We start from the raw sequence: 22,953 nt of genomic DNA, 5'->3' as shown, positions 1-22,953 counted from the left end.
AGCTGTGTGTCCAACTTTACAGGCAAGCATCAATAGTCCCTCCATGACATGATACATGCAGTAACTACTTTTCCACAGGATTGTTAGTATTCAGAGCAAGTCAACTTGCGTGGGTCCGTGCATTAAGGACTCCCTAAGTATGCATTGACTTGATACCCAGTAATGGCTTCTAAGGAGCCGTTATATAGTACCGTGTCAATGATCCGTGCGCTGAGGACTCCCTAAGTACGCATTGACACGATAGACCGGAACGGCTCTGAAGAAGCCGTTACGGTCTATCATGCCAATGATCTGCGGATATTGGCAGTGCCTCCTGCACTTCTGCAGAGATTGTAAAAGTCTCTGAAGAAGCTGTTACGATCTTGGTGGAAGAACCATCCATCAGGCTGATGACGGTGTTTCGTTTTTCCATTTTTCCACCTTATCGTTGGGAAGCTTTCAGTTCTACAGTTGAATTCAAAGGACAGACAAAATAGAAACACTGTCCCACAGAGGAGGCATCCAGGATCAGAGTATGACCTCTGTTTTGATTAGATCTAGGTGTTTAGTTCCAGTTGATGTGCTGGGAGGCCTTTGGCCAGCCCCTCTTACCTCTGTTTGCTCCCATCCATACATTGCTCTTCCAGGGAGCAGGGAAGGGGATGAGGTCCTTGAGCAGAGATGGCACTGGGGCTTGGGAGATGTTAATTTAGATGGGAGATGTTAATTTAGTATTCAGAACTGAGGCTTGTCCACCATCACATCACTGCTGGTCATACCTTTCACACTCCAGTGTGCAAGCAAAGCTACAATGGAAGGAAGTCTTGCCCCTCAACCTCCTGTTGTCCTCTAAGCTTTAATCTGCTGAATTCAGTTTCCCTCTACTTCACTTCTGCATATTTACCTCAGTTCTGAACACAACTGCTTGGCAAAAATCATCTGTTCTACACACTGCCATAGATTTCTGTGGAAGCACTCTGAAGTCCTTTTTGCCATGTCTTACTTAGCACTAGAAGATTTTCTAAAATGCCCTGAAAGAGTATCATTGCAGAATAAAGTTTTAGCTCATTATGAGTCTGTGGCCATAGAACAATACCTAACTAGTTCATACTGTTTGATCAGTTCTTCCAGATTCTTTCAAGGAAAACTGGGCTTTTTGTTCTTTTGCATTCAGTTCATACACATGTTAGGGGAGGTGTGTAGAACATATATACATATATATATATATACTGCGTAGTCTACCTAATATCTACAGGGCTGGCTAATACAGTAAGTCAATTTAAGGTCTGAACATACATCCATTAAGGCTGGAAGGATGATTCAGGGGTAGCATACCACTTCAGAAATATTTCAGTTACACCTTATGGAAAGGAGAGATCTTCAGGAAAGAAAAGCAAGAGTTACTGGTCAGGTTGAGGCAGAGACTCTGCATATAGCCAGACTGGCCTGAAGTGTATGAGCTCAAAGCAAAAGAGGAGGTGAAGAAGACTCAGGGAGTAACAGCTATTGACCCTAGGTATCTCCTTGAGAACTCAGCTTTAATTTTTTCAGATGGGTTTCCAGATGTGCTGAACATTAGAGTTGTTGCTACTGTCTCTAATTAGCAAATTATGGATAGTGTTGCTGAATCAGTAACTACTTTGGCAGTATTCATTACAAAACTGGAGTTGCATTGGGCGCTGTAGCCACCAGCCATAGCAACACCCCCAGTGAGCAGAGGAGAAAAGACAGTGTGATATCTACTCCAGACAGCAGGCATGCTCAGCTCTCACAAACACATTCCCCAGCCAAGTGCCTTCCAAGTAAAGGAGTGCACAACTTACTCTGGAAAGCTACAGTTTCTCCTTGGTTAACCTCCTTCCTATCAAGGGAAAAACTTGAATGGCCATCAGTAATCCCTCAAAAAGACATCTTTGGGGTTTACAGCCTATTTTGGGTCTCCTCAGTGGAGGGCAAGGACTGCCACGCACCCCAAATTTCACCCAATGTCACCCTCCATGCTGCACATTGTGAATCTGTATGAAAAGTTTTATTTTGAAATCTGGACAGTGGAAGACTGCTGTCCTTTGGAAAATCCAAGCTTTGTGTTAAGTTCAATCATCTGGATTTTACAATTCCAGTGAGAAGAAAGGAGAAGATGGTGTTTTATGACAATTCGGACCGTGTTTCACACGGGACCTTCAATACAATCTTGCCAATCCCTCACAGTAAGAAAATGGCTCTGCAACACATGCTGAGTTCTCAGCTGGAAATGCAGGTACAGGTTTTAAAAGGTCTCAGATATTTTCTTTCAGCATCTGGGATGCAAAGAGGCATTGGTATCCTTCTATGAATGTATTTATTAGCACCATTTTTGCATGGTATAATCGACACCCGGCGGTTTTTACCAACTGCAGCTTAAGAGGAAGACTGACACAATGTAATGTTTTGTGTCTTTTTTGTCCGTGTAAACTGGCCACTGAAAAGGTGCAAAGCGCTGGTAAAGAACATTTTCTAAAATTCAAAGCCTTTTAAGAAAGGTACACAATGCAGGAATACGCAGCTGCAATTTTAAAAAGGCGACTGTTCCTTTAATGCCCAGCTGGTCCTGAGATGTAATAAAATTGACATATTGATTCCTTTGAATTTACAAATGCCTGTTTCATAAACTCCATCTCCAAAGCCTAGGCATCTTTAGAGCACTGTCATTTTTTTCTCCAAATGGATCAATTATGTGCCCACGTAATCCTGTTACCTGTGAAATCCATGCATACTTCTCCCATTTGCTGCAGTTCCCAGGCGGACAAACTTGCATTATGTACGCATAAACAAACAGAGCATTTTCCTGATATTAGGGATTGTTTTCAAAGTGAAAAGCAGTCTCCTGGGTCCTTTGCTCAAAAAACATACATAGTGTGGTGTTCCTCCAAGTAACCTCGCTGCACTGTATGTATAATTATTACACGACACAGCAAATCATTAAAAAAACATAGAGCCCCGCTATCTTAAATGCTTCAGCTGCAGAAAGGCACCGACCCTTTGCAGCCAGTCTCATTTTTCTATTGAATCCAACTTTTCAATTTCTCGACCAGCTTTTTTGGCTTATTTCATGATTATCACCGTATCCGCGAGGAAATCGTTCTCATCAGCAATGCTTCTGCATGACTTCACTACCTGAGAAGCACCCAAAGCTGCAAACTTTGCTGTGGAAGTTTGGGGCTTTGGGGTTTTACTTAGGGAATAATTCATCTTTTTGTCATGGTGAGCACCTTTCCACCACTCTCACACACACAGAGCCGAGCACACATTAACCTGCAAACCCACCTCTTCTGCATATAAATGCATCACACGTACAGCGACCCCCACATCCCGTGGCATATCATTTGTATGAATACATACCGTGCACATAAACACATTTCTACACACAGACACACATGCAATCCTCCAATATAAGCAGAGAAAAAGGGAATAAACGTGTTTTTCTCCGTATGTGAATTCTTTATAAAGTACTCTGTATATACATAGGTATGAATTCTCCTTTCATTCTTTCAGGCCACGCTGTATCTGATTTGCTACACTCTGCTGGGCAACCAGCAGCTCAGTTACACTGCAATCGCACTGTACAATTTGTCTCTAAAAGGTTCCGAAATGTAAGAAACATCCTGCCAGCTGCATGACCTGCTCACCACCCGAGGAGCAGGCGGACATACCATGAGGATGGCACTGGGAAAAACCCCACGCTCACACTGGGAGCCTGTACAAGTGGCCCAACACACCACTGCCATTGTTCAGGAGTGGGTTTAAAGATAAATGGCTGCGTGTTAACCAGATTTGACATGCTGCACAAAAGCGGCCACCTTTGGTCCCATGACACAGCCAAACAGAAAAAACAACAAGCAATCCTGGCAAAGATGTCCGACGTGAATAAAAGCACGACAATTTGTCACATCAGCGGTACAAAATGGTTCAGGCTCTGGGGCTTGCCATGGGACGGCGACGGTGAGAAGTGAGGAGAGAAAGCACATCGGGGCGACGGAGGAGTTAAAGTCGAGGGAAGCTCCAGTGGTTGCAATGGAGAAACAAAGAGGATATTTTCATTTTGCTCTTTCCGAAGAACCAAAGAGAGAAAAAAAAAAAAGAAAAAAAAAAAAAAAAAAGAAAGCCCGTAATTAATTAAATCAAAAAGCTCAGTTGTTCTGAGAGCTGAGATTGACATCTGACATACAATGTAGAAATATTTATGTCTACTACTTTCTATTCTGGGAGGACACAAAGCCACTTTCCCACTGCTGCACTTCCATACCACTACAATGGCCACGGAGGTGGCACCAGGCAGTGAGAGCTGCCTGCCTGGGATCGGCTCTTGTGCTCCTTGTGCCATCGGGTCTGCGTGGACCCAGGAAGAACAGCATGGGTGAGGACCGAGGTGTGCAAGCAGCATCTGATGCTTATGGGAGATGGAAAAGGAAAAGCCAAAACTCGGATTCGCTCTGATGAGGCTCGGTTCCAATCCCAGCCCAACCCTGCAGCTTGCCACTAACCCCACAGGCACCAAAGCTCTGCTGGTCTCTGACTGCTGTCGCTCCATCCCTCTGGGCCGGGTTGGGATGTGCCCCTCTGCAGACCCCCAAATATTTAGATCTATTTGTACAGCCCTTACACTGAAAGAAGTTCCAATGCCTCAGTGCAGCTGCTTGCTAAGCTCCACGTTTTAAAATACCTTTCAGTCAATAATCATCATTGCTTCAGTGATTACTGCTGGCTTCTTTACACTCAGTGGCAGAAAGCTTGGGGGGGAGTGGGAGGTTAAAAGCAATATTGCATTGTAAATCAGAGTAATCCGCTGTGTGATAAACTCAGAGAGTTGGGCTGTGAGACGCTTCCATTTTCCTTGGCCAAATTCCTTGGCACTCCATTGCTGCTCTGCAAGTGCTCAGTGCAAGAAGAAGAAGGAAGAGGTGGGCACAGGGCTCATGGAGCAGCACTGAGCTCACTTCCAAAGCAGAGAGAAGAAACGCAAGTGTCAGATGGAAGAAAAGTTCATTATTGCATGTCAGGGGGAAATTAATAGAAAGGGCCACAACGGTTAAATTACATGGCTAACGCGGTCATTCTGCACAAGACGAGCTTGCTTTAATTAAAGCACATCCTGCCCAAAAGCCCCCATTACAGCAGCCTGATCCCAACACCTGCATGTCCCCGTTCCAGCACTCAGGCACTTCCCAGCCATGTTACCAATGCTTCCCAACTGCTGTCCTTCTGCACTGAGGTGCGGATAATGCAGTGAGGGCTCTGCAGAGCGCCAGGACCGCCCGAGTGATGGCAACGCAGCAGCGCACACCCAGCATCTTGCTGACTGTCAAGAAGATTTTAAATCTTTAGTATCTGCTTGTTGTCAGATTCTCCACCAGTTCTCCCTGTCTGTATTTCTCATTCGGAATTAGCATTTCTCATTTGCTGCCTCAAAAGTTTAGAGAAAGCACCGAAATACCGATAAACAAAGTTCATCGCAGGGAAAATCTCTGTATGCATAACCCAGTTAATTCCTACATGGTTGTGGGATGAAATCTGAAAGGCACGTTTAAAGCGAAAGCTTTCACAGAACGAATCAGCACCGCTGAGGCTCCTCTGTACTAATTTTAAACAAGAAATCATTAGGATTTCTGTGCCGCATTAGCATCTCTTTTATTTCGCGCTATCTGTGCTCCGCTGTTTCAACTCACTGCAGGTTGCTGTTACTTTTTTGGATACCACATCATCCTGTGTCTGCAGACAGACAGGGTTACTGGGGACTCCAATCCACATTTTTGGCCTCTGCGAAGGCTGTGAGCCAAGCATTTGTTTCCTCCAACTCCAGCTGATGGCACCGCGCACGTAAGCGCATCGCTCCCCAAAGTGCGGAGCCGAAGCCCTGTGCCACCCATGGCAGCGCTGGTGCAGCGTTTGCTGCACACGAGGGAAAAAAAGATGCGTAATGCACGGATTGATTTTCAAATTACCTCAATATTTTGAAAACATTTTCACCTGCATGCTGAGAATGCTAAGAATAGGCAGGAAGGCAATTGTGCATTTGCACAGCCTCCACTGCATTCATTTATAAATTACCTCATCACTGACTGAAATTAACACTGATTCTTACAGGCAATTTCTCAATTTCCAATGCTAATTACATTTTTTTTACTTTTAAATTCTGTACCACCTGTTTTGGGCAAGACATCTTAGGCAGCGCGACCGCATTTAATCACAATTTTAATTAACCGCCCTGTAGATGTGAAAAAGAAGCAATTATAATGTAGATGAATGATGATTTTTCTGCATTAAATTGTTTTGTTTCCCTGGTATGTTGATTGTAACACAGCACACAAATACAGTAACTGTACAATTTTTTTCTATTGTAATTTAGTAATTGTTTTTGGAAAACCAGTTTGGGAATGAGTGACTTCATCTGTTTACAAATTGATTGATACTGTTAACTCACTGATTGCTGCAGCATACATTTTGTATTGCACAGCCTAGCATAAAATATAATTAGGCATGCACAGACTTTGCAGCACCATTTTGGAATCTGAAAATCAACTGTAACTGAAGTGTGTTTTCCTTGAGCATCCGCGTATCAGCCGGGGCTGATGATACGATAATCAGCAAACAATGGGCTTTTCCCATTCCGCCGCTTGGAGAAATCCTTGGATTTAATCTGATAGCCTCGCGGCGTAAGTTTCTCGGATTGCGCTGTGCCAGGCTGGGAGCCAAGGGCTGGCGGGCCGGCCGCCTGCCCAGCTCACTCAGATCCCTATCGGCAGAAGCATGCAAGGGCTGGGGAGGGACAATGGCGGTGGGCGCAGCGCAGGGCACGTGCATGCTGGGCACCCGCCGTCTCTGGGGGATAAGATCTCATTGTGAGTCATGGCTCAGATCCTCCAAGTTGGATCTATATATACATCAGGGCTCCGAGATGCTGCTGGCTGGAGGGGAGGGGACAGAGCTGAGGGGAGGTGCCACCATGGGTGAGATGGGGCACAGGGCAACGGGGACAGTGGAAGCTCTCCCCATCGCAGTCCCCTCTGCAATCAACACTAGAGCTCCCAAGCCACTAGAGTTTGCCAAGGCATGAGAAGTCATACGGTCATAGAGTCAATAAGGTTGGAAAAGGCTACAAAGATCACCTAGTGCCATCAGCCCATGTCATGTCCCATCACCACCACACCTGCCATGACCCATCACACCAATGGGACAGGAAGTACCCAGGGATGAGGTCTGGGGACACCTTTGGGATTCTTTGTCTCATCTGCTGGCCTGTTCACTTTATAAATAGTTGTTGAGAGGGAAGGACATAAAGTCTACTGTTTGATAGGTGATTTCTGCAAGGATCCAGCTATCCATACATAAAAGAGTCTATTATCTCACCGCGGAAGAGATTTACATGCGTAACTCCCATTAACTCTTATGGGACTTAGGCACGTAAATCTCTCGTGCATCTAGAGAAGAATAGACCACATAAGGTCTTGTGATCTATACTGCTAGTAGGTTTAAGTCCCTTTCATTTATAAAGCTATACAAAAATTAACCATTAAAGCTTCTCCGGTGCAAGCTGTCCCCCTACATATATCACCCAGCTCTGTTTGAAGTGCTCGATGTAAACGCACGCTGAGAAAAGGTACGGGGGAAAGCAAACCCATTCATTTCAGTTAGTAAAACTGTCATAGTTGAAAGGAAGCAGACTGAGGGCAGGTAGAAAAATTGTACAGGTTTTGCCCAGAAGATTCAATTTCAGATTTAGGCTCATGACGGCACTGTTTGGAGAAGGAATACTTTCATTTTGCTGGGCGCTCCTTCCTTCCCCCCCCCCCCCCCCCCCCAACTCTCTCTTCCATCCCCACTCAGAGCCCTCGAGTGAAGCCCCGTGTCTTGTCCAGAACAACCCTGAGTGGCCAAGCGATACAATCTTTACACAATCAAACAGAGACGCTGCATCTACTAAGGAAAAATAAATAAATCTTTTTCTTTCATAAACTTGTTTAAGCTGAAATGTTCATTGGTAAGCCCATAAAAGTGGGAACATCTGTGCTCCTGCTGGGATTTGATGCCTCACCACAAACCTTTCCGTAAGCACTTTGTCTCTATGTGGAACAAAGAGGAGCATACCTGCCCCCAGCCCGTGGGCTCCATCTATCCTGGCACCCCGACCTGCAGTGCTCCTCCAGCCCAGCGCTCCCTCACTAACTAACCCCTGAGCAGGGGGAGAGGTTACAAAGACAACGAGGAAGGGGAAAAAACAATCAACTTCCTCCAGGCAGAGCCTGTGGCATCTCTAAAAGACAACAATCAGAAACTAAATATAGCTTTGTGTGCTCAAGTTTTCTCTCCATGAACCGCCGAGACACAAAGTCGTGGCCACCCAACCAATACACGTCTTAATCTTAATCCTGTTTCCTGCTCCCTTCTGCCAACCTAAGCCTCCTTTCCTCCTGCCTGCCTGGCTGTGCTCACAGGTATTTGGGGATCGCCCTTCATCCCAGTGCCTCTTGCAGAGCCCATCCATCCGCTCACGGGGCCACCTTTCCTTAGGAGCTTATGGGAAAATCCACTGTTGAAATAAATAACAACTCCCAACAAATGATCAAAGAAAAAATAAATCTGTTACCCTTCTAAGACTTTTTAAAACTGAAATCCCATTTTTAAGTGGATCACAGTTAAGAGGCTACCGGCCACCTCTTTATCTGGGAGCCCTGTTTTAAATGTTTGCTGCACGGATATCGGACGGACAAACGGATCTACAGTCCTCGGGAGCAAAAGCTTTTAAAATAAAGTTTGTGTGTAGTATACGAAAACATATTGTTTGGAATTTAAGTTCTAATATCTAGGAATAAACAGAGCATTAAATCAAGCAAAACTGTGACAAGGCCAATATGCACATGGATGATGCCAGCGAGGCATCTCCAGCCCTTTGTTCACAGCTTAACAAAACTGTGCCGTCACACCACTTTAGCTCAACAGTGCCTGTCGAATGGGCATCAGCAGATCAGCCAATGCCTGTCACACACACAGCTGAAAAACTGTTTGAAAGCAAGGCTTACTTTAGCACAAGGCTGGTAGGGAAAGTGAGAGGGATTTTTAATCATCTGGTAAAGACTACACATATACGGTTAGGGGGCAAGAAATGCCGCCGGCTCTCTTTCCCCGGGAAAGTGGTGCAGCTTTGCTCTTTTTCACCTTTAAAGATGGAACAGGTCTGAGAGCATCGTCTGCTCCTCACTGTGCTGCGGTGAGTGCTGAATGGACTCTGAATTACTGCAGATTCTGTTGGGAAGGAGGGGAGGAACAATCCCGATTTGTCCAATAATCTATTAAAAATTAATTTTCACATCATTCCACTTCCTCTCTCCCCCTCTCCCTCCTCCCCAACCATCCTGTGCCAGAGGATGAACAGAACAGCATGTTGAAGGAAATGTTTGGTTTGATCCTACTCTAACTATCTTTACAGATGAGTGTCCCTCTGTTTTTATGCACACGCGTTTATTATCTGTGTTTCTTTCTTTCTGATCCGACCCAAACACCTCCCCAGCGTACCATCACTGCTCCACAGGGATCTCAGCACCCCCAGCTCCATGCCACGCACCTCTTTGTTCCACAACACCTTGCCCCACCACCACGCCCTCATTTAGATTCTCACTGCCCTGCTTCCCTCGGGACCGGGCTCTCCCTGCCGCAGATCCCCGGGCTTTGCGCTGCTTTTGCACTGCTTTTGCGCTGCTTTTGAGCAGGGGCGGTGTAGAGCGGGCAGTCGGGCCGGGGTTGGGGGGGGGTGGGAGGCATCGGCGGCAGCGCCGGGTGCTGAGCCGCTCCCCCTGCCCGTCGCTGCTGTCAGCTCGCTGCCTGCACTTTAGCTGTCTCTTTCCCAGTCCCTACCCTGTCAGTTTCTGGCCTGCCAATTTCAACTTGAAGCTTGACTGGGCTGATTTGATGCAAATACCTCCAGGGAAAACCCTGAAACTGATGAACAGTTATGTCAAGTCGATTTTGCACCATCGGGAAAAGGTAACCTCTGCGAGAAAAAAAAACAACAAGGTTAAAGAGACAAGGGCTTTTCACGTGTAATACCACTGCTGCACATCTCGTTCACTGTTTACCATCCCTCAGAAATTGTAACTGTCAGAATTAGTCCTAATTGCAGATGCGAAAGCTGCCATTATAATAAAAACAGAGGCAGTGCAGGCATTAAATGTAGCAGCCTAATTTGTGAGACTACTGAAAAGGTAGAGTAAATGAATATTTCATTACTTTAATTACCAGGGACTACTCTTTTCTTGCTGTCTTATGATAAGTGTTGCTGTAACTAGCAACAGCAAACATCCACTAAAACATAAAGTGCAATAATAGTACCGCTGTCAGGATCGCTGCTTTAAAATACGAGCCGGGGGGGGGGGGGGGGGGGGGGGGGAAAAGGGGGGGGGCAGGGGGGGACAAGGGGAAATATAATGTTTTATCTATTTCTTAGAGATCTGCAGGAGCAGGAGATGGAAACTCATTTACCGTCAAAAAAAAAAAAAAAAAAAAGAGTCGAGGAAATGGGGTTTAGTGGAAGGAAATAGCGGTCCGGGGAGGGGAGCGGGGACACCTTGGAGAGGCGGGGGGGTGGGGGGGAAAGTCGGGGCTGAGCCGAGCAGAGCGGAGCGGAGCGGAGCCGGCTCTCCCCCCCGCCCTTCGCACTTCGCCCCCACCCACCCGGGGCGGCCTCACACCTCCGCCCGGGGCTGCGTTGCCACAGGCGGCCCCGCCGCTCCCCGCCCGACCCCGCGGCTCTCACCGCACCGCACCGCCCCGCAGCGCGATGCCCCAGCGGCCCCGGGGGCGGACGCGGAGCCCCTCCGCGGGTGGAGAACGGGGGGATGGGGGGGGGCGGGGAGGGGCCGTTCCCTCGGGCCCGCCTCGCTGTGCCCCCTCCGATGTCACGTCGGGGCTGCCCGACCGCCGCTTTGCAGCATCGCATCTCCCGTCAGTCCCCGGGCAAATTTGTCAACAATTCGCAACCGGGCTGGTAATTGCATTCCTGGAATCCGCAGCGCGAGATGTAAAGATAGGAAGCTGCCTCGACTTTCCGCTTGGAATAGTCGCTCCCTGCTCGTAGCGACCCGTTCGTTCCTTTCCCCGCGTCCCTCCGGACGCGCTCCCCCTCCTCCTCCTCCCGTGCCTTACCCACAGCCGCTCCAGAACCATCGCTGGCCGCACCCCACTCGTGCCCCACTGCTGCGGGATGAGGCGCAGTTCCCCGCTCCCTTCTGCTCCCACACCCCCGACTCAACTTTCCATCCTGGCCCGCGCCGCTGCCCGCCCAGGAATGGGACAAAGTTGAACTCCGTTGGCAGCCGGAGTGCGACTCGAGGGCAGAATTCGAGCAAAAGCTCTGATTTGCCGAATTCTGCTCTTTGATTTGTATTTGTGTGTTATTGCTACTGCTAAGGTTGTTGCCAACCTCAATTAGATCACAAATGAGATCAGTTTAATTCAACTCCAAACTGTGACCTGACCGTGGTCTGAAAGTATTCAAAAACGCGTTTTAAGCCTTCCTTTGATTTCAAAAGGAATACTGCATGCTTGGTCATTCATACAAATAACATAAAACGTAATTATGGGATGATTTGGCAGATGACATTCCTGCCAAACGCCGCTCCATGCCAGACGCTGTAATGCTATGGCTGCTGTCCTGGTGGCTGAGAGCAGCCCCAGTGCAGGGTGGGAGCCATGGGGTGGAGGTGCTGGGATGGCTTTGGGGAGGCAGAGCACGGAGCCCCCAGCCTGAAACTGCTGCATCACTTCGGGGGGGGAGCGCGGATGCCGCTGCCGGATCACCGGGAGGCTGTGACAAAGGGAGCTTGCAGCTCGACACACGGGTAACAACATAGCAAACACCTTTAATTCTGTCATGTCTCATACCCTTTGCTTTCTCACACGTTCATGGCTGCTCTAACATCGACACCTACACTTAAAAAAAAAAATCGACAAAAAAAAACCTCGACAACAAAAATCTTTAAATGAAGCAGTCTTATTCTATAGTCATAAAGAAAAAAAAGAAAAAAAGAAAGAAAGAAAGAAACACCTGGAAAGTTATGCTCAGTGAAAATAACCAACTTCCGAGCTCCTTCTCCAAGCAGCTCAGAGCAGAGCAGCCTTCTCCAGGCAGAGCACCCTGCAGAGAGCTGCCCCCCAGCAGCCCTGAGACATGCCAATGGGTTTGCCCTTGGGACTTCTCCCTCTGCCTGGCTGCTGGAGAAGGGATCCTGCAGGGATTCCTCCCTTAGCAGAGCTTTTGGAGTCTGATGTGGATGTTACAGGTGTGAGGGCACATAGCTATAGATACATAGAGATATACGAAGGCACATAGAGATACATAGTTATATGGATATACATAGGTATACATAGGGTGAGTGTGTGTGCAGCTCCTAAGCGATGAAGGTCACTTTGTGGCAGTGTCTCATAGCTCTTCCCAACCCTTTAGCTGACCCCAAAAGCTCACCTACACAGAGGTGGGATGAGTTCAGCAGTGCCACCTCCTCTCCCCCACCTGCCCTATGCTTGTGGCACACAAAGGGTTAACACGTGGTGGGCTCCCCGGGTAGGTTAATATCACAGCTGCCTGGTAAAGCATTACCCAGCACCTCGCTCCACAAAAGCCTGCTTTTGCAAACAGACTCCTACTTTTCCCCAAGTGTCCCAAAGGTGTTTACCGAAGTAAATCTGCCTAAATCCTCCATCGCTTGGGTCATGGGGGTGGTTAGGAGGGTGGAAGGTGTAGAGATAATCTCTTTTTGTAAATTCTATAAATCTTCTGGAGAAGGAAGGGGAAAAAAAAAAAAATCAGGAATCTGTGTCACATGCTTCTGTTCAACCGGGAACATCTCGGGGAGTGCAATCCTTATGGGTGAGATCTGCCATGGAGCGACGGGGAAATCGCGACATCCCACCGCCTGCGTTGCACAGCCCTGCCCCTCCCCAAGTGCCTTTAGCACATTTAATCTATTGGAGGGGGTCAAGGGGAGAATCGAACCAAAACTGTGAGGGTCTTAAAAAGTGGTTTCTGGATGCAAACGCCAATTTGGTCGGCAGGAGATAGCGGAGCTGCAAAGTTGTCACTTGAGATCTCCGCGCCGCTCCGGTTCTTCCAAAAACCAGCACTGCATATTACTTTGTGCATATTGCAAATAGAGGCAAACAACACAGGAAATTTTGACAGCTCTGCCTGAAAGGGCTTAAATACTTCTCAGTAAGCAGGATCCGGTTATAAATAAACCTCCTCTTGGTGAGAAAAGTGGCTGCGACCAAAGACCTCGCCATTTTTTTTCTTTTTTTCTTTTTTTTTTTTCCCCCCCCAGAACTGTCTTACTAAAAGCGCTGAAGAGCTTCAGAAGAACAAACAAACAGACAAATCTGGGGGAGGGGAGGGGGCGACCGGAAAGTGCCCATGGACGTGGACTGGGGGAAGCCACGAGGGAGACGGGCTGGAGAAAGTTCCACCGATCCGCCTTCCTCCTCCTCCTGCGGCCGCGGAGCCGCTGCTTTTCCCCGTGCCCGAGGATCCCAGCCCGCAGCAATCCTCACAGGGAAGGGGGAAAAAGCGGTCGGAGCTCCCCCCAAAAATGAGGGAAAAGGGCGATTTCTCGGCACCGAGCTGCTCGCCGGGGGTGGCCGAGATCGCCTGGCCCCCCGCTCCCCAAGGTCACGGTGAGTAAACAATAATAGTAATTAAAACAAAATAATAGGCAGCAGTCAAGAGCTGAGAGTACACACACCTGACCCTAAGTATAACAGACTTCTCCGAGTAGAATTTGATCCCTCTCTGACACTTTCTACCTCAAGTGTTAGAGCGAGTGGCCATGAATAGTACAGGCATGCCATCTTGTAACACTATCTGCCTGTCAGAAGAGCCAAGGCTGGGTAGAGCAGGATCTATATAAGGCTTGTAACTAGGGGAAGCCCAACAAACAGCTACAAACACCTAAGTTATTTTACTCAGCCTCCACCCTTCTGCTTTTTCCCCCCTCTTCTCACTCTCTTTTTTTTTTTCTTTTCATCTTGGCTTTCTGTTGCAGAATGCAAATGTAGCCTGCCGGCGGTGAATGGGCTGAATTGTGATTAAGAAGAAGAAGAGCTCCTTTCTTTGTTCTCCCCTCAGGGGATGTTTACTGGGAGAGACACAGCGGATCAGATATGAAAGGCATTCAGGTCAGCATTGATGTGAGCGAAAGTGAAATCATACCTAAGGCATTCAAAAGACCGCCGTGTCAGGGGTTCAGCTAACGGTGCATCTACTGTGTGTGTCTTCCCTGTTAGGCACAAAAAAAAGAAAGAAAAAAAGAAAAAGAAAAAGAAAAAAAAAACCTTTCCACAAACAGGCTTCTTATTATTATTTTTAAATTACAACAAAAATTATAGGGAGAGGAGGAAAACAAACACCAACTTTTCCTTTGCTTGTGCCTCCCGAGCAGGAGCCACTTGGTGCTCCGTCCCTGACAGAGCGGGCACGGAACGGGTCCACATGCATTCATGCAGCTCTTGGGATCAGAGTCATTTTTAGAGGGAAATGCACTCATCTGGAATACGCACAGTTGTATTTAGGTGCCCTGTCTGTGTGCGTGCACACGGGCACCCTCTCCACGCACACAGAGGTGTGCGCGCACGCATGGCTACATCCACCAGACATGGCTCTCCATAAGCTGCGAGGCTTACTTCTGCCATGCAACACACGGGCAATAATCATCCCTCACCTCCCTCCTTCCACGATAAAGCAGCGTGGCACATCGCAGCAGCACACAGCACACCTCCCCGAGTGATCTCCTATTGACTTTGGAACTCCCAGGAACACTTTGCAGAGCTCTCGCAGCCCACGAGGCCGGCGACGCAGCGCGCGAAGTTGGTGCACAGCTATGGAAGTTACACCGCCTCGAGGAGGAGAGGCCTTTGTCCTTTTATTTTCATTAAACTTGCTTGATCAAGGAATAGCTGCACCTTCCTTCCTTCCTTCCTCCTCCTTCCTTCCTTCCCTTATTTATACATCTATATATTTTTGAGTGCGTGCTCCTCACAGCCTAAATATCCCCTCCATAGACTTTCCAAGCAGCTAGCTGACGCTGCTGGCATAAACACAGGCACGTGAATATATAGAAAGAAATCACAAACTGCAGCTAAGCATACAGAGTTAGGAGGTGGCTGCACTCGTGGAAATGAAAACCACTCAACAGCAAAAACAAAAAAACAATAAAAAGGCTGAAAAATTCAGCAGCGGCGAGCATCTCCTCTGCTCTCGATTTGTTTACACCTCCAGAGCCTTAGTTAAAATATATGGCTTGTCTAATGCTCACATCTGCTTTAATGGTGACGTTTAATTCTAAGATATTTTCAACTAGTGTTTCTGCAGCGCGGATTTCTCTCCTTTTTCTCCTTACTCTAAAAAGACAACTAAAGAGCAATCAAAAAGGTGTCTGACTTGGCCATTCAGACAATTGCACCCTTGTGGGAATGCTGGAATGAATGGTACAGGTGGACACCCCAGCACTATTGACGTTATAAACATGTAAATGAAACACATTAGGGCAGACAATCAATTGTCTGTGAGCACTGCAAACCTGCACTCCCTTTCTGTGTGACAGGCACAAAATAGTGTCTACCTTGGGAAGCCATGGTCTTGGGGGGAAAAAAAAAAGGACAAAGAGTTCTCTTTCACAGAGGAGAAAATGCACCTTAAAAGCACTGGGATAATGCAGATGCCAAAAAGTGTTGTGAGGCAAAGAATTTCCTATTTCTTGGGATGAATGTGGGGCTGCTGTAAAAGGATCAACACCCTTCTTCCCACTCTAAAGGGACACACATTTTTCTTGGGGGACATTACCAGCCTGTCCTGAGAGCTCTCATCTCCATCTCCCTGATATTTCCCCTCCTTGGGCAGCTGGCTTTATAGTTATCAATAATTAACTTGTAATTGTTTCCTTCTTTCTTTTTTTTTTTCTTTTTTTTTCTTTTTTTTTTTTTTTTTCCCTTCCCTTTCTTAATTTTCAGATCCGTCTTTTCCCCGGCACCAAACGTATTTTCTTGCAGCAACCAGAATTCCCCCAAAAGTTTCCTGGTGAAGCGTGTGCACACAACTCAACAAGCACGGAATGGTCGCGAATGGCAAAAACCAGACACTCGTCTCCAAATCCACCGCTTTCCTCCAAAATTCACCATCAAACAAACAGCTGAGCCCCTGGCACGGCACGCAGCCCTGCCACAGCTCGCTCCCATGGATCCGCACAGAGGAACCCAACCGACACCCCTCACTCCCCAGTCGCTCTCATGGACCTCATCCATTTGTAATACCTATTTCCAGGTGCTTTCCTCAAGGTTGCACTTTTTTCTCCCACCCGAGCAGCCGCTCTGGTTGCAATCTGCTCGCAACGGATTCGCAGCACTGCAGAGGAACCCGGGTACAGGAGTGCTCCCAGATGCCCACCCCAGCGTGTGCCACCTGCATGTCACCCATCACAACCCCCTGCTCACCCCACAACCCTATCGGGTGCCCTCAAACTTCCCCATGCAGGGCAGAGGCTCACTTTCCACCACAAACAAGCTGCTTTCTGCTCTCGTTCGAGTGGGAAGCGAAGGTTTTCCCCCCTTTCTCAGCAGAGAGGAAGGGTGGGTGGGAGCCTTTTTGGTGAGGGCTCTGAGCGAGTGTAATCGTGTTTGGGCTGCGCTTCCCCTCGGATCAGGCGCCCTGAAAGAATTGAACTTTCTCTCTTTTCTTTACAACTGGAAGCGAGATGGCAATGGAATCAAAGGGAGCTGTTTGCTGAAAGTTTGGAGGAAATCAGGGCCAACTTTTTCCTTTCCCCCCACCCCCCATTTTCCTCGGGATTTGATTTTATTTTATTTTAGCCGGGGCCGGAGGAGGGAGGGGGGGGGGGAAAGGGGGGTGGAACAAAGCAGCCCCGCTAAAGAGGAGGGAGCGGAGCCGCTCAACGCCCGGGGCCCGCGGACGGCGGGGGCCGCTCCGCACCGCTCCGCGCAGCCCCACCTCTACGGGGCGCCCGTGAGGTGCGGGGCAGAAAGGGGGCTCTCTGCCTTCCTCCTCCTCCTCCATCTCCACCCGTGCCCCCTCCTCCTCCTCCTTCTCCTCCTCCTCCTCCTCCTCCTCGTCCCGTGCCGCTACTTCTCCCGAGTGAAAGTGCTACGAAGTGAGTCAGGCGCCGGCAATCATCTGACCGAACTTCCCGCAGCCCCGCCGCATTCCTGGGCTCTCCTCTCTGCGTACCCCAGCCCCGCTTTGGGGTTCCTTTTCCTCCCGCAGGACTCCACTTCCCAAAACCTCTGCCGCTCCCCCTCTGCCCCGAGCCGCAGCTCAGCCGCACCGCTCCGCATCCCTTCCCCAGCCCCGCACACACGCGCGCACCGGGCGCACGCCGCGCTGAGCCATTAGTTGCCTTATTCTGATGTGTCCTCCCCCCTCACCCCCCCTCCCCGCACACACACACACATCATTTCTATGTGATTGCACTCCCACTGCTCCGGCTTCCCCCGATGGCCATCTCTCTCTCTCTCTCTCTCTCTATTTTTTTTTTTTTTTTTTTTGGTGGGTTTTTAATTTGAGTTGGGTTCTGCCTCGTTTCTAAGGAATTTCGGGCTGATTTCGATAAGCATCACCGTTTGGAGTGTTATCAGCAAAGACACGAGCTCAGAAGTGACATCTTTTCCACGAATCCGGGAAAGGAGAAAAATCCACTCAGGCCAGATAAATCCTGGGCTATTCCCCACGGGAAAGGCTCTGGGCATGTGCTTGTCGAGAAAGAGAAAATGGGAGGGGGGGGTTGGGAGGGGGGGGGGGGGGGGGGGGGGGGTGGGGGGGGGGGGAGGAAGAAAAAAAAAAAAAAGAGGAAGAAAAATAAAAGGAAAAATGGGAATAAACCAACACAGCCTGTCTCGCCTACCTGCTTCCCAGACCTGGGGCATTTCCCACTCAGAAATAAATGGAAGGACCGAAGGACGGAGCACAAAGAGGACAGAAGGGACAGACAAAGAGGGGAGCATTGCCCTGCCTGGGCCGGGCACACTGCAGGAACAGCCCTCAGTTCTCGCAGTGCCCGAAGCTTGGGTTAAAGTTGGCGGAAGCTTTCAGCCTTCTAAAGAACGAGGAAAGTTTGGGCTCACGACTTTGGGGAGAAGAGAGAAACCATCTCGGACGGAAAAGAGGGCCGTGGTGTCCCGGGCCGTTGTCCCCAATGAGGGGTGCGGGGACCCAACGGGGCCGTCCGCTTCTCCGCGTCTGTTTCGCGTCTCGGCTCCCGTTGGGGAAGCGGGGAAGGCACGGGCGCATCCCTCTGCTCTGAGCATGTGATGGGTTTAACACGCTAAAGTAATAATCTCGTGTTAAAAAGCGAGGAGGGGAAGGAAGCGGAATAAACCCCCCATCAAACACTCAGAATATTCTTTAGTGCGAAAGAGCACTTCTGGATGCGTCGCTTGAAATCTCGCTCTCTTTTTTCTCTCCAAAAAATGACTGTTTAACATAAGAAAAAAGGCTACTTGACACAAAGCTTTTGTTATCCAGTTGATCAGCAACGTGCTTTAGCTACTTGTAAGGGGAAAAAAGCCCCACAACAGACATTGATTTCAGAAAATCAATAACCAACATTTAATAAAAAGAACAGAGGAAACACAAGAGAGGAGAGGGAAACATTACGTGTAATTTTAATGTCTCCTAAATTACCCAGAGATGAGGGGAAGGGGAGGTCTCCTCTGCGAGGACCACCTTAAATAATGACAGACACGAGAGGAAAGGGTGGCGGCGGAGGGGGGAGACTTTAAAAAAAGATAACAGGGAGCGGATCCTTGGGAAGCCGCTCGGAATATATTATTTTAGTTGGCTTCTCTTTTTTTTTTTTTTTTTTTTTTTTTTTTTTTTTTTTTGTAATACTAAGCCAAGCAAATAGATCAAAGACAACACAAAGGGAAAAGCCAGTGTACACAGCGAACAGTTTCTGACTAAAATTCCTCTATCACTCCCCCATATGGCTCGACGCCTCCACCACAACAAGAAAAAGACACACACACACACACGCACACACACTCGCAACCTCGAGAGAGGGAAGGGAAGGCGAGGGGAAGGGGGAGGAAGGATCATTTGTTTCTAATCAACATTCTCTTGTCTTTGTTTTGGGGTTGTTGTTGTTGTTGTTGTTGTTGTTGTGTTGTCCCCCCCCCCTCCCTCCGACCCCCCCTCCCGCCCCCACCTCCGCACTCGGGGCGAAGTCGCTGAGATCGGAGCGAACGGGTTCAGGTTCAGCAGTGACTCCTCGGAAGGAGGAAAGTTGGTGGGAGAGGGGCCGGGGGGTGCGGCCGGGATGGGGGGGGGAATAGGAAGAAGTCGGGGGGTTCGGGCCGAGGGAGACCCGAAAGGGAAGCCGAACGGGGCAGCGCGTCCCGCTGAGCCGGCCCTGCGCGGCCGCGGAGTGCGGGGAGAGGGTAACCCCGGGCACTCAGCTCGAGGGGGCTATTAATTATTAGGGTGGAGGAAGTTTCATTTTCGAGTCTCTAACAATAATTAAAAAAAAAAAAAGAAAGAAAGAAAAAAGAAAGAAAGAAAGAAAAAAAAAAAAAAGAAGCAGAGAGGCGCTAACTCGGTGCCTCGGGATTCTCACGCTGCCGCTTTTTCCCATGGCCGGCAGCTGCCCCGGCCGCCCCCCGCCCCCGCCTCCGCACCCTCCGTCGCACGGCCCCCGACCGCTCCCCGGCCCCGCGGGCCTCCTCCTCCCGGCCGCGCTCCTCCGCCGCGTTCCGCACCCGCGCGACAAAGTTTGGGGAGCGGCGCCGCGGGCAGCTCCGCTCCGTTCCGCGCTCCCCCCACCCCTCTCCCCGGTCTCCCCCCTCAGCCTCCGGCCCCGCAGCCTCTCCGCGGGCCGCGCAGCTTCCGCGGGACGCTCCGCGCGGGGCCGGAGCCGCAGCAGCGCGCCGAGCGCCGGCCTCCCCCCGCCGCCGGCCGGGAAAAAAAAAGTTTGCTCGGGGGGGGCCGCTTACCGTTTTTCCTCCGGGGGTTGGCTTGTTTTCGCCTCTTACACCTGGGGCCATCCGCCATGATCTGCTGCTTCATTGATAAGAGTGGATCAGATGGCAGTTCGCATGGACTCGACTCCCTGATTCAGCAGCACGCAGACTCTATGTAACAACCAAACACAGCGACAATGTGGGCATTGGTATATCCCATTTAAAACGCAAGGGCGCCAACGGGGGACCCGAATTTGCACCCGAAAAAGAACCCATCCACGCACACGGCGACGCTTTGCCGTGCTGGGGGAGGTGGGACACGGAGCTGCGCGTTCCCCCCCCTCTCTCCCAGCCGGGCGGCTCCGCTCCGCGCCCGCTTTAGGGATCGCGGTGCGCGCTGCGCGCTCCGTGCGCGTGTTTGTGTGTGCGTGTGTGCGTGTGTGCGTGTGTGTGTGTGTGTGCGCTGCCGGGGGGGTGCGCGCGGGGATGCGTGTGCGTGTGTTGCACCAGCAAGGCAGATCGGAGGGAGACAAGAATTACATCTCCAGTGAGTCATAACTCATGACCGTATGAGGGAATGCGCGGCTTTTACAGTAGGCTGCTTGACTCAATGCTAGGCGGAACCGCTTCCTCCGAAAAGTACTTTAATGTGACATTAGAACTTGCTCGCTATCCCTCTCCCCTCCTGCCGCCGCTCCTGTTATTTTTTTCTCTCCAAGTGCACTCCGGCGAAGTGATAGGAGCGAGGAAACATGGCTCTCCCCGTCCTTCTGGGGCAGAGCGCAGCGCCGAGCTCCCCTCCCCCTAGCAGTGTAATTATAAACCTCTGTCACCTTTTTAGTCACTTTGACAATATTCAGGGTTTCCCCTGCCCCTCGCTTAAACAAAGCTTCAGAGTGACATTTTTTTTCTCTCTCTCCCCCCCCCCCTCCACCCACCCACCCTCAGAAAAGAAACAGAAATCAAAACCACCGCTGTCAGAGTTTTCAGCTCGCGGTGTTGTTTTCTTTCTTTTCTTTTTTTTTTTTTTTCTTCCTTTCTTTCTTTCTTTCTTTTTTCTTTTCTTTTTTTTTAACTTGTAAACTTTGGGACCCAGAGTTGCGTGCTGAGCCCTATCTGTCACAGCGGCATTTGGTTCTGCCATCCCGCTGCCGAGGCTCGGTCCGCCCCGCAGAAGATGCTGTAGCTTTAAAGATGCTTTGACTCGAGGATTAGTTTAAACAGGGGCTATAAAAGATGTAACAGATGCAAACTGTAAAACAAGGGCAATTAACCCTTGCTCTCCTGAGCAGATCCCCTCTCGCCTTCTCATCTATTGTCTCCCCAACACTTGGACTTTTACATTATTATTTTTTTTTTAATAATTCCTTGACTGAACTCTTTTTCTTTTTTCCTTCCAGCCAAGTATTTTCTTTTTCCTTTAACTATTATTATTTTTATTTCTAATTTTCTTTTTTTTCCCCCTCCCTCGTGTCTTTTCACTCTGCTGGCTCTTCCCAGCAGGGGCTGAGCTGAGCAGCGTGTTGCTGCTGCTTCTTCCTCCTTGCCTCAACTCTTCCCAACCCTCTGCGGTCCCCAAACCCTCGTGTCCCGAGCAGGTAAAGGGACGGCAATCTCCATAGAGTGCCCGTGCGGGGTCAGCGTGGTTCCTCACGCTCTATGAGAAGGATTCCGCTTGGGCAAGGAGAGAAATCACCCTGTGAATGGATGAGGCTGAGAAATGTGCTCCAAACTTTAATATTTGCTGCTAACCCCGCTGCTGGAGGGGCAATGCTGGCATCCCCGTGCAGAGCTGCAGCAGTGCGAGGACAGGGACCGAGCGGGCTCCGAGCCTGCCTCGGCAATTGGCGTTTACATGCAAAACGAGCAGGGTTGAATTGTTTTAAATGCATTTCACTGCCTCTCCTGCACCTCAGCCTGTCCCCAAAAGTTGTCCATGATTTGAAACCCGCACATCTCGACAACACTTTCCTTCCCAGAGGAGTGCCTCGCATTTTATTTCTATTTATTTATTATTTTATTATTTTTTCAATGCTTTTTGGTCAACGACTTTTAAGTTCCAGTCACTACTTTCACTTCTTGCTTTAGGATCCCAGAAACTAAGGTGCTACTTCACCCAGCTCCGCGAAATAAAAGAAAGAAATGAAAGCGAGCAAGCAGACAAAACAGCAAACTTTCTGTTTGGGGAAACACATCCTCGCCCGGCCGGGCTGCAGCACGAACAGGTATACAGCAACTTTGGGGCTAAGCTACGAATAAAAGAGCAAAGGCTGCCCAAAGAGAGGCAGAGAAATGGAGATATTTGAATGCAGGAAGGCGATGCTCCTTCCTGGCACTCAAACTTTTGGAGCTGATGTGCAAAAGGCACCTCCTGTACCTGGCTGACAGGTAATGGGGCGGGGGGGCTCAGCCCCGAACCCCCAACCCGCTCGTCCTTCTTTGGAGCTGCACGCGAACGCCTTCGGGTCTGAGTGGGGAAAAGGGAGAATTTCGCCCCAAATAGGAAGAAGCCAGAAAGAGAGCAAAAGGCTGAAAATAAAAAATAAAATAATACCGAAATTAAATGAGCCCGCTGGAGCTTGAGGTGGTGTGAGGAAAAAAAAAAAAAAAAAAAAAAAAAAAAAAAAGAAGGGGAGGAAAAAAAAATAATATTAAAAAGGAATGAAAATGGACATTAAATTTCTGAACCTACCTGCGAAGTCTTGTTTGTAGTTTTGGCCAGAAATGGTGAGAAGAAAAAGCATGAAGAAAGCCGCGAAGTGGAGGAGAAAAGGTGAAGGGAGATGCAGCTCCTGGAGAAATTGTAAAAGCCTCGCAAAGAGTTGTCGGAAGGACCGTTATTCCTGCTGGGCAGGTTAGGACTGATCTCTTTCTGCCACTCCAGGAAACACAAACCTGGGGACGGACTGACGTGTTACGCCTCTTCTAATGACATTTTTTTCTTTTTCTTTTCTGTAGGAGCGAGAGGAGAGACCCTGAAACACACGCCAC

General features: G+C 49.2%; 2 protein-coding genes across 4 annotated transcripts in view; one reads left to right on the top strand and one right to left on the bottom strand.

The window, feature by feature from the left end:
• The window catches only part of ZEB2 (zinc finger E-box binding homeobox 2), a 107,770-nt gene extending 84,817 nt beyond the window's left edge, over positions 1–22,953 (bottom strand). Inside the window, exons 1-3 of one of the 2 annotated variants that reach the window (XM_048952873.1) lie at positions 22,858–22,953; positions 22,655–22,754; positions 19,996–20,133 (exon numbers count right to left, since the gene is read on the bottom strand). In XM_048952873.1, the coding sequence (XP_048808830.1) occupies positions 19,996–20,068 (73 nt within the window). In that variant the 5' untranslated portion in view covers positions 20,069–20,133; positions 22,655–22,754; positions 22,858–22,953. Of the gene's footprint in view, positions 1–11,151; positions 11,456–19,995; positions 20,134–22,654; positions 22,755–22,857 lie in introns of those variants that run through there. The other variant, XM_048952874.1, reaches the window with a different exon arrangement.
• On the top strand, positions 13,484–17,774 carry LOC125696775 (uncharacterized). 2 transcript variants are annotated; one of them, XM_048952895.1, is made up of 3 exons: positions 13,484–13,674; positions 14,043–14,175; positions 16,006–17,774. In XM_048952895.1, exon 3 carries the CDS (start codon positions 16,229–16,231, stop codon positions 17,399–17,401), a length of 1,173 nt encoding a protein of 390 aa, XP_048808852.1. In that variant the 5' UTR covers positions 13,484–13,674; positions 14,043–14,175; positions 16,006–16,228; the 3' UTR covers positions 17,402–17,774. The 2 variants fall into 2 exon arrangements, with proteins under 2 accessions (XP_048808852.1, XP_048808851.1); XM_048952894.1 differs by having other exon boundaries at positions 13,484–14,175.

The sequence above is a fragment of the Lagopus muta genome, chromosome 8 (assembly GCF_023343835.1).
Source record: "Lagopus muta isolate bLagMut1 chromosome 8, bLagMut1 primary, whole genome shotgun sequence".
Taxonomy (NCBI): Eukaryota; Metazoa; Chordata; class Aves; order Galliformes; family Phasianidae; genus Lagopus; species Lagopus muta.
Note: the sequence above shows the minus strand (reverse complement) of the source record. Positions and strands in the feature narration are given on the sequence as shown.

Bases quoted from the DNA above. Each gene is read 5' to 3' on its own strand.
- LOC125696775 (XM_048952895.1), top strand. From the start codon at position 16,229: ATGGATCCGCACAGAGGAACCCAACCGACACCCCTCACTCCCCAGTCG.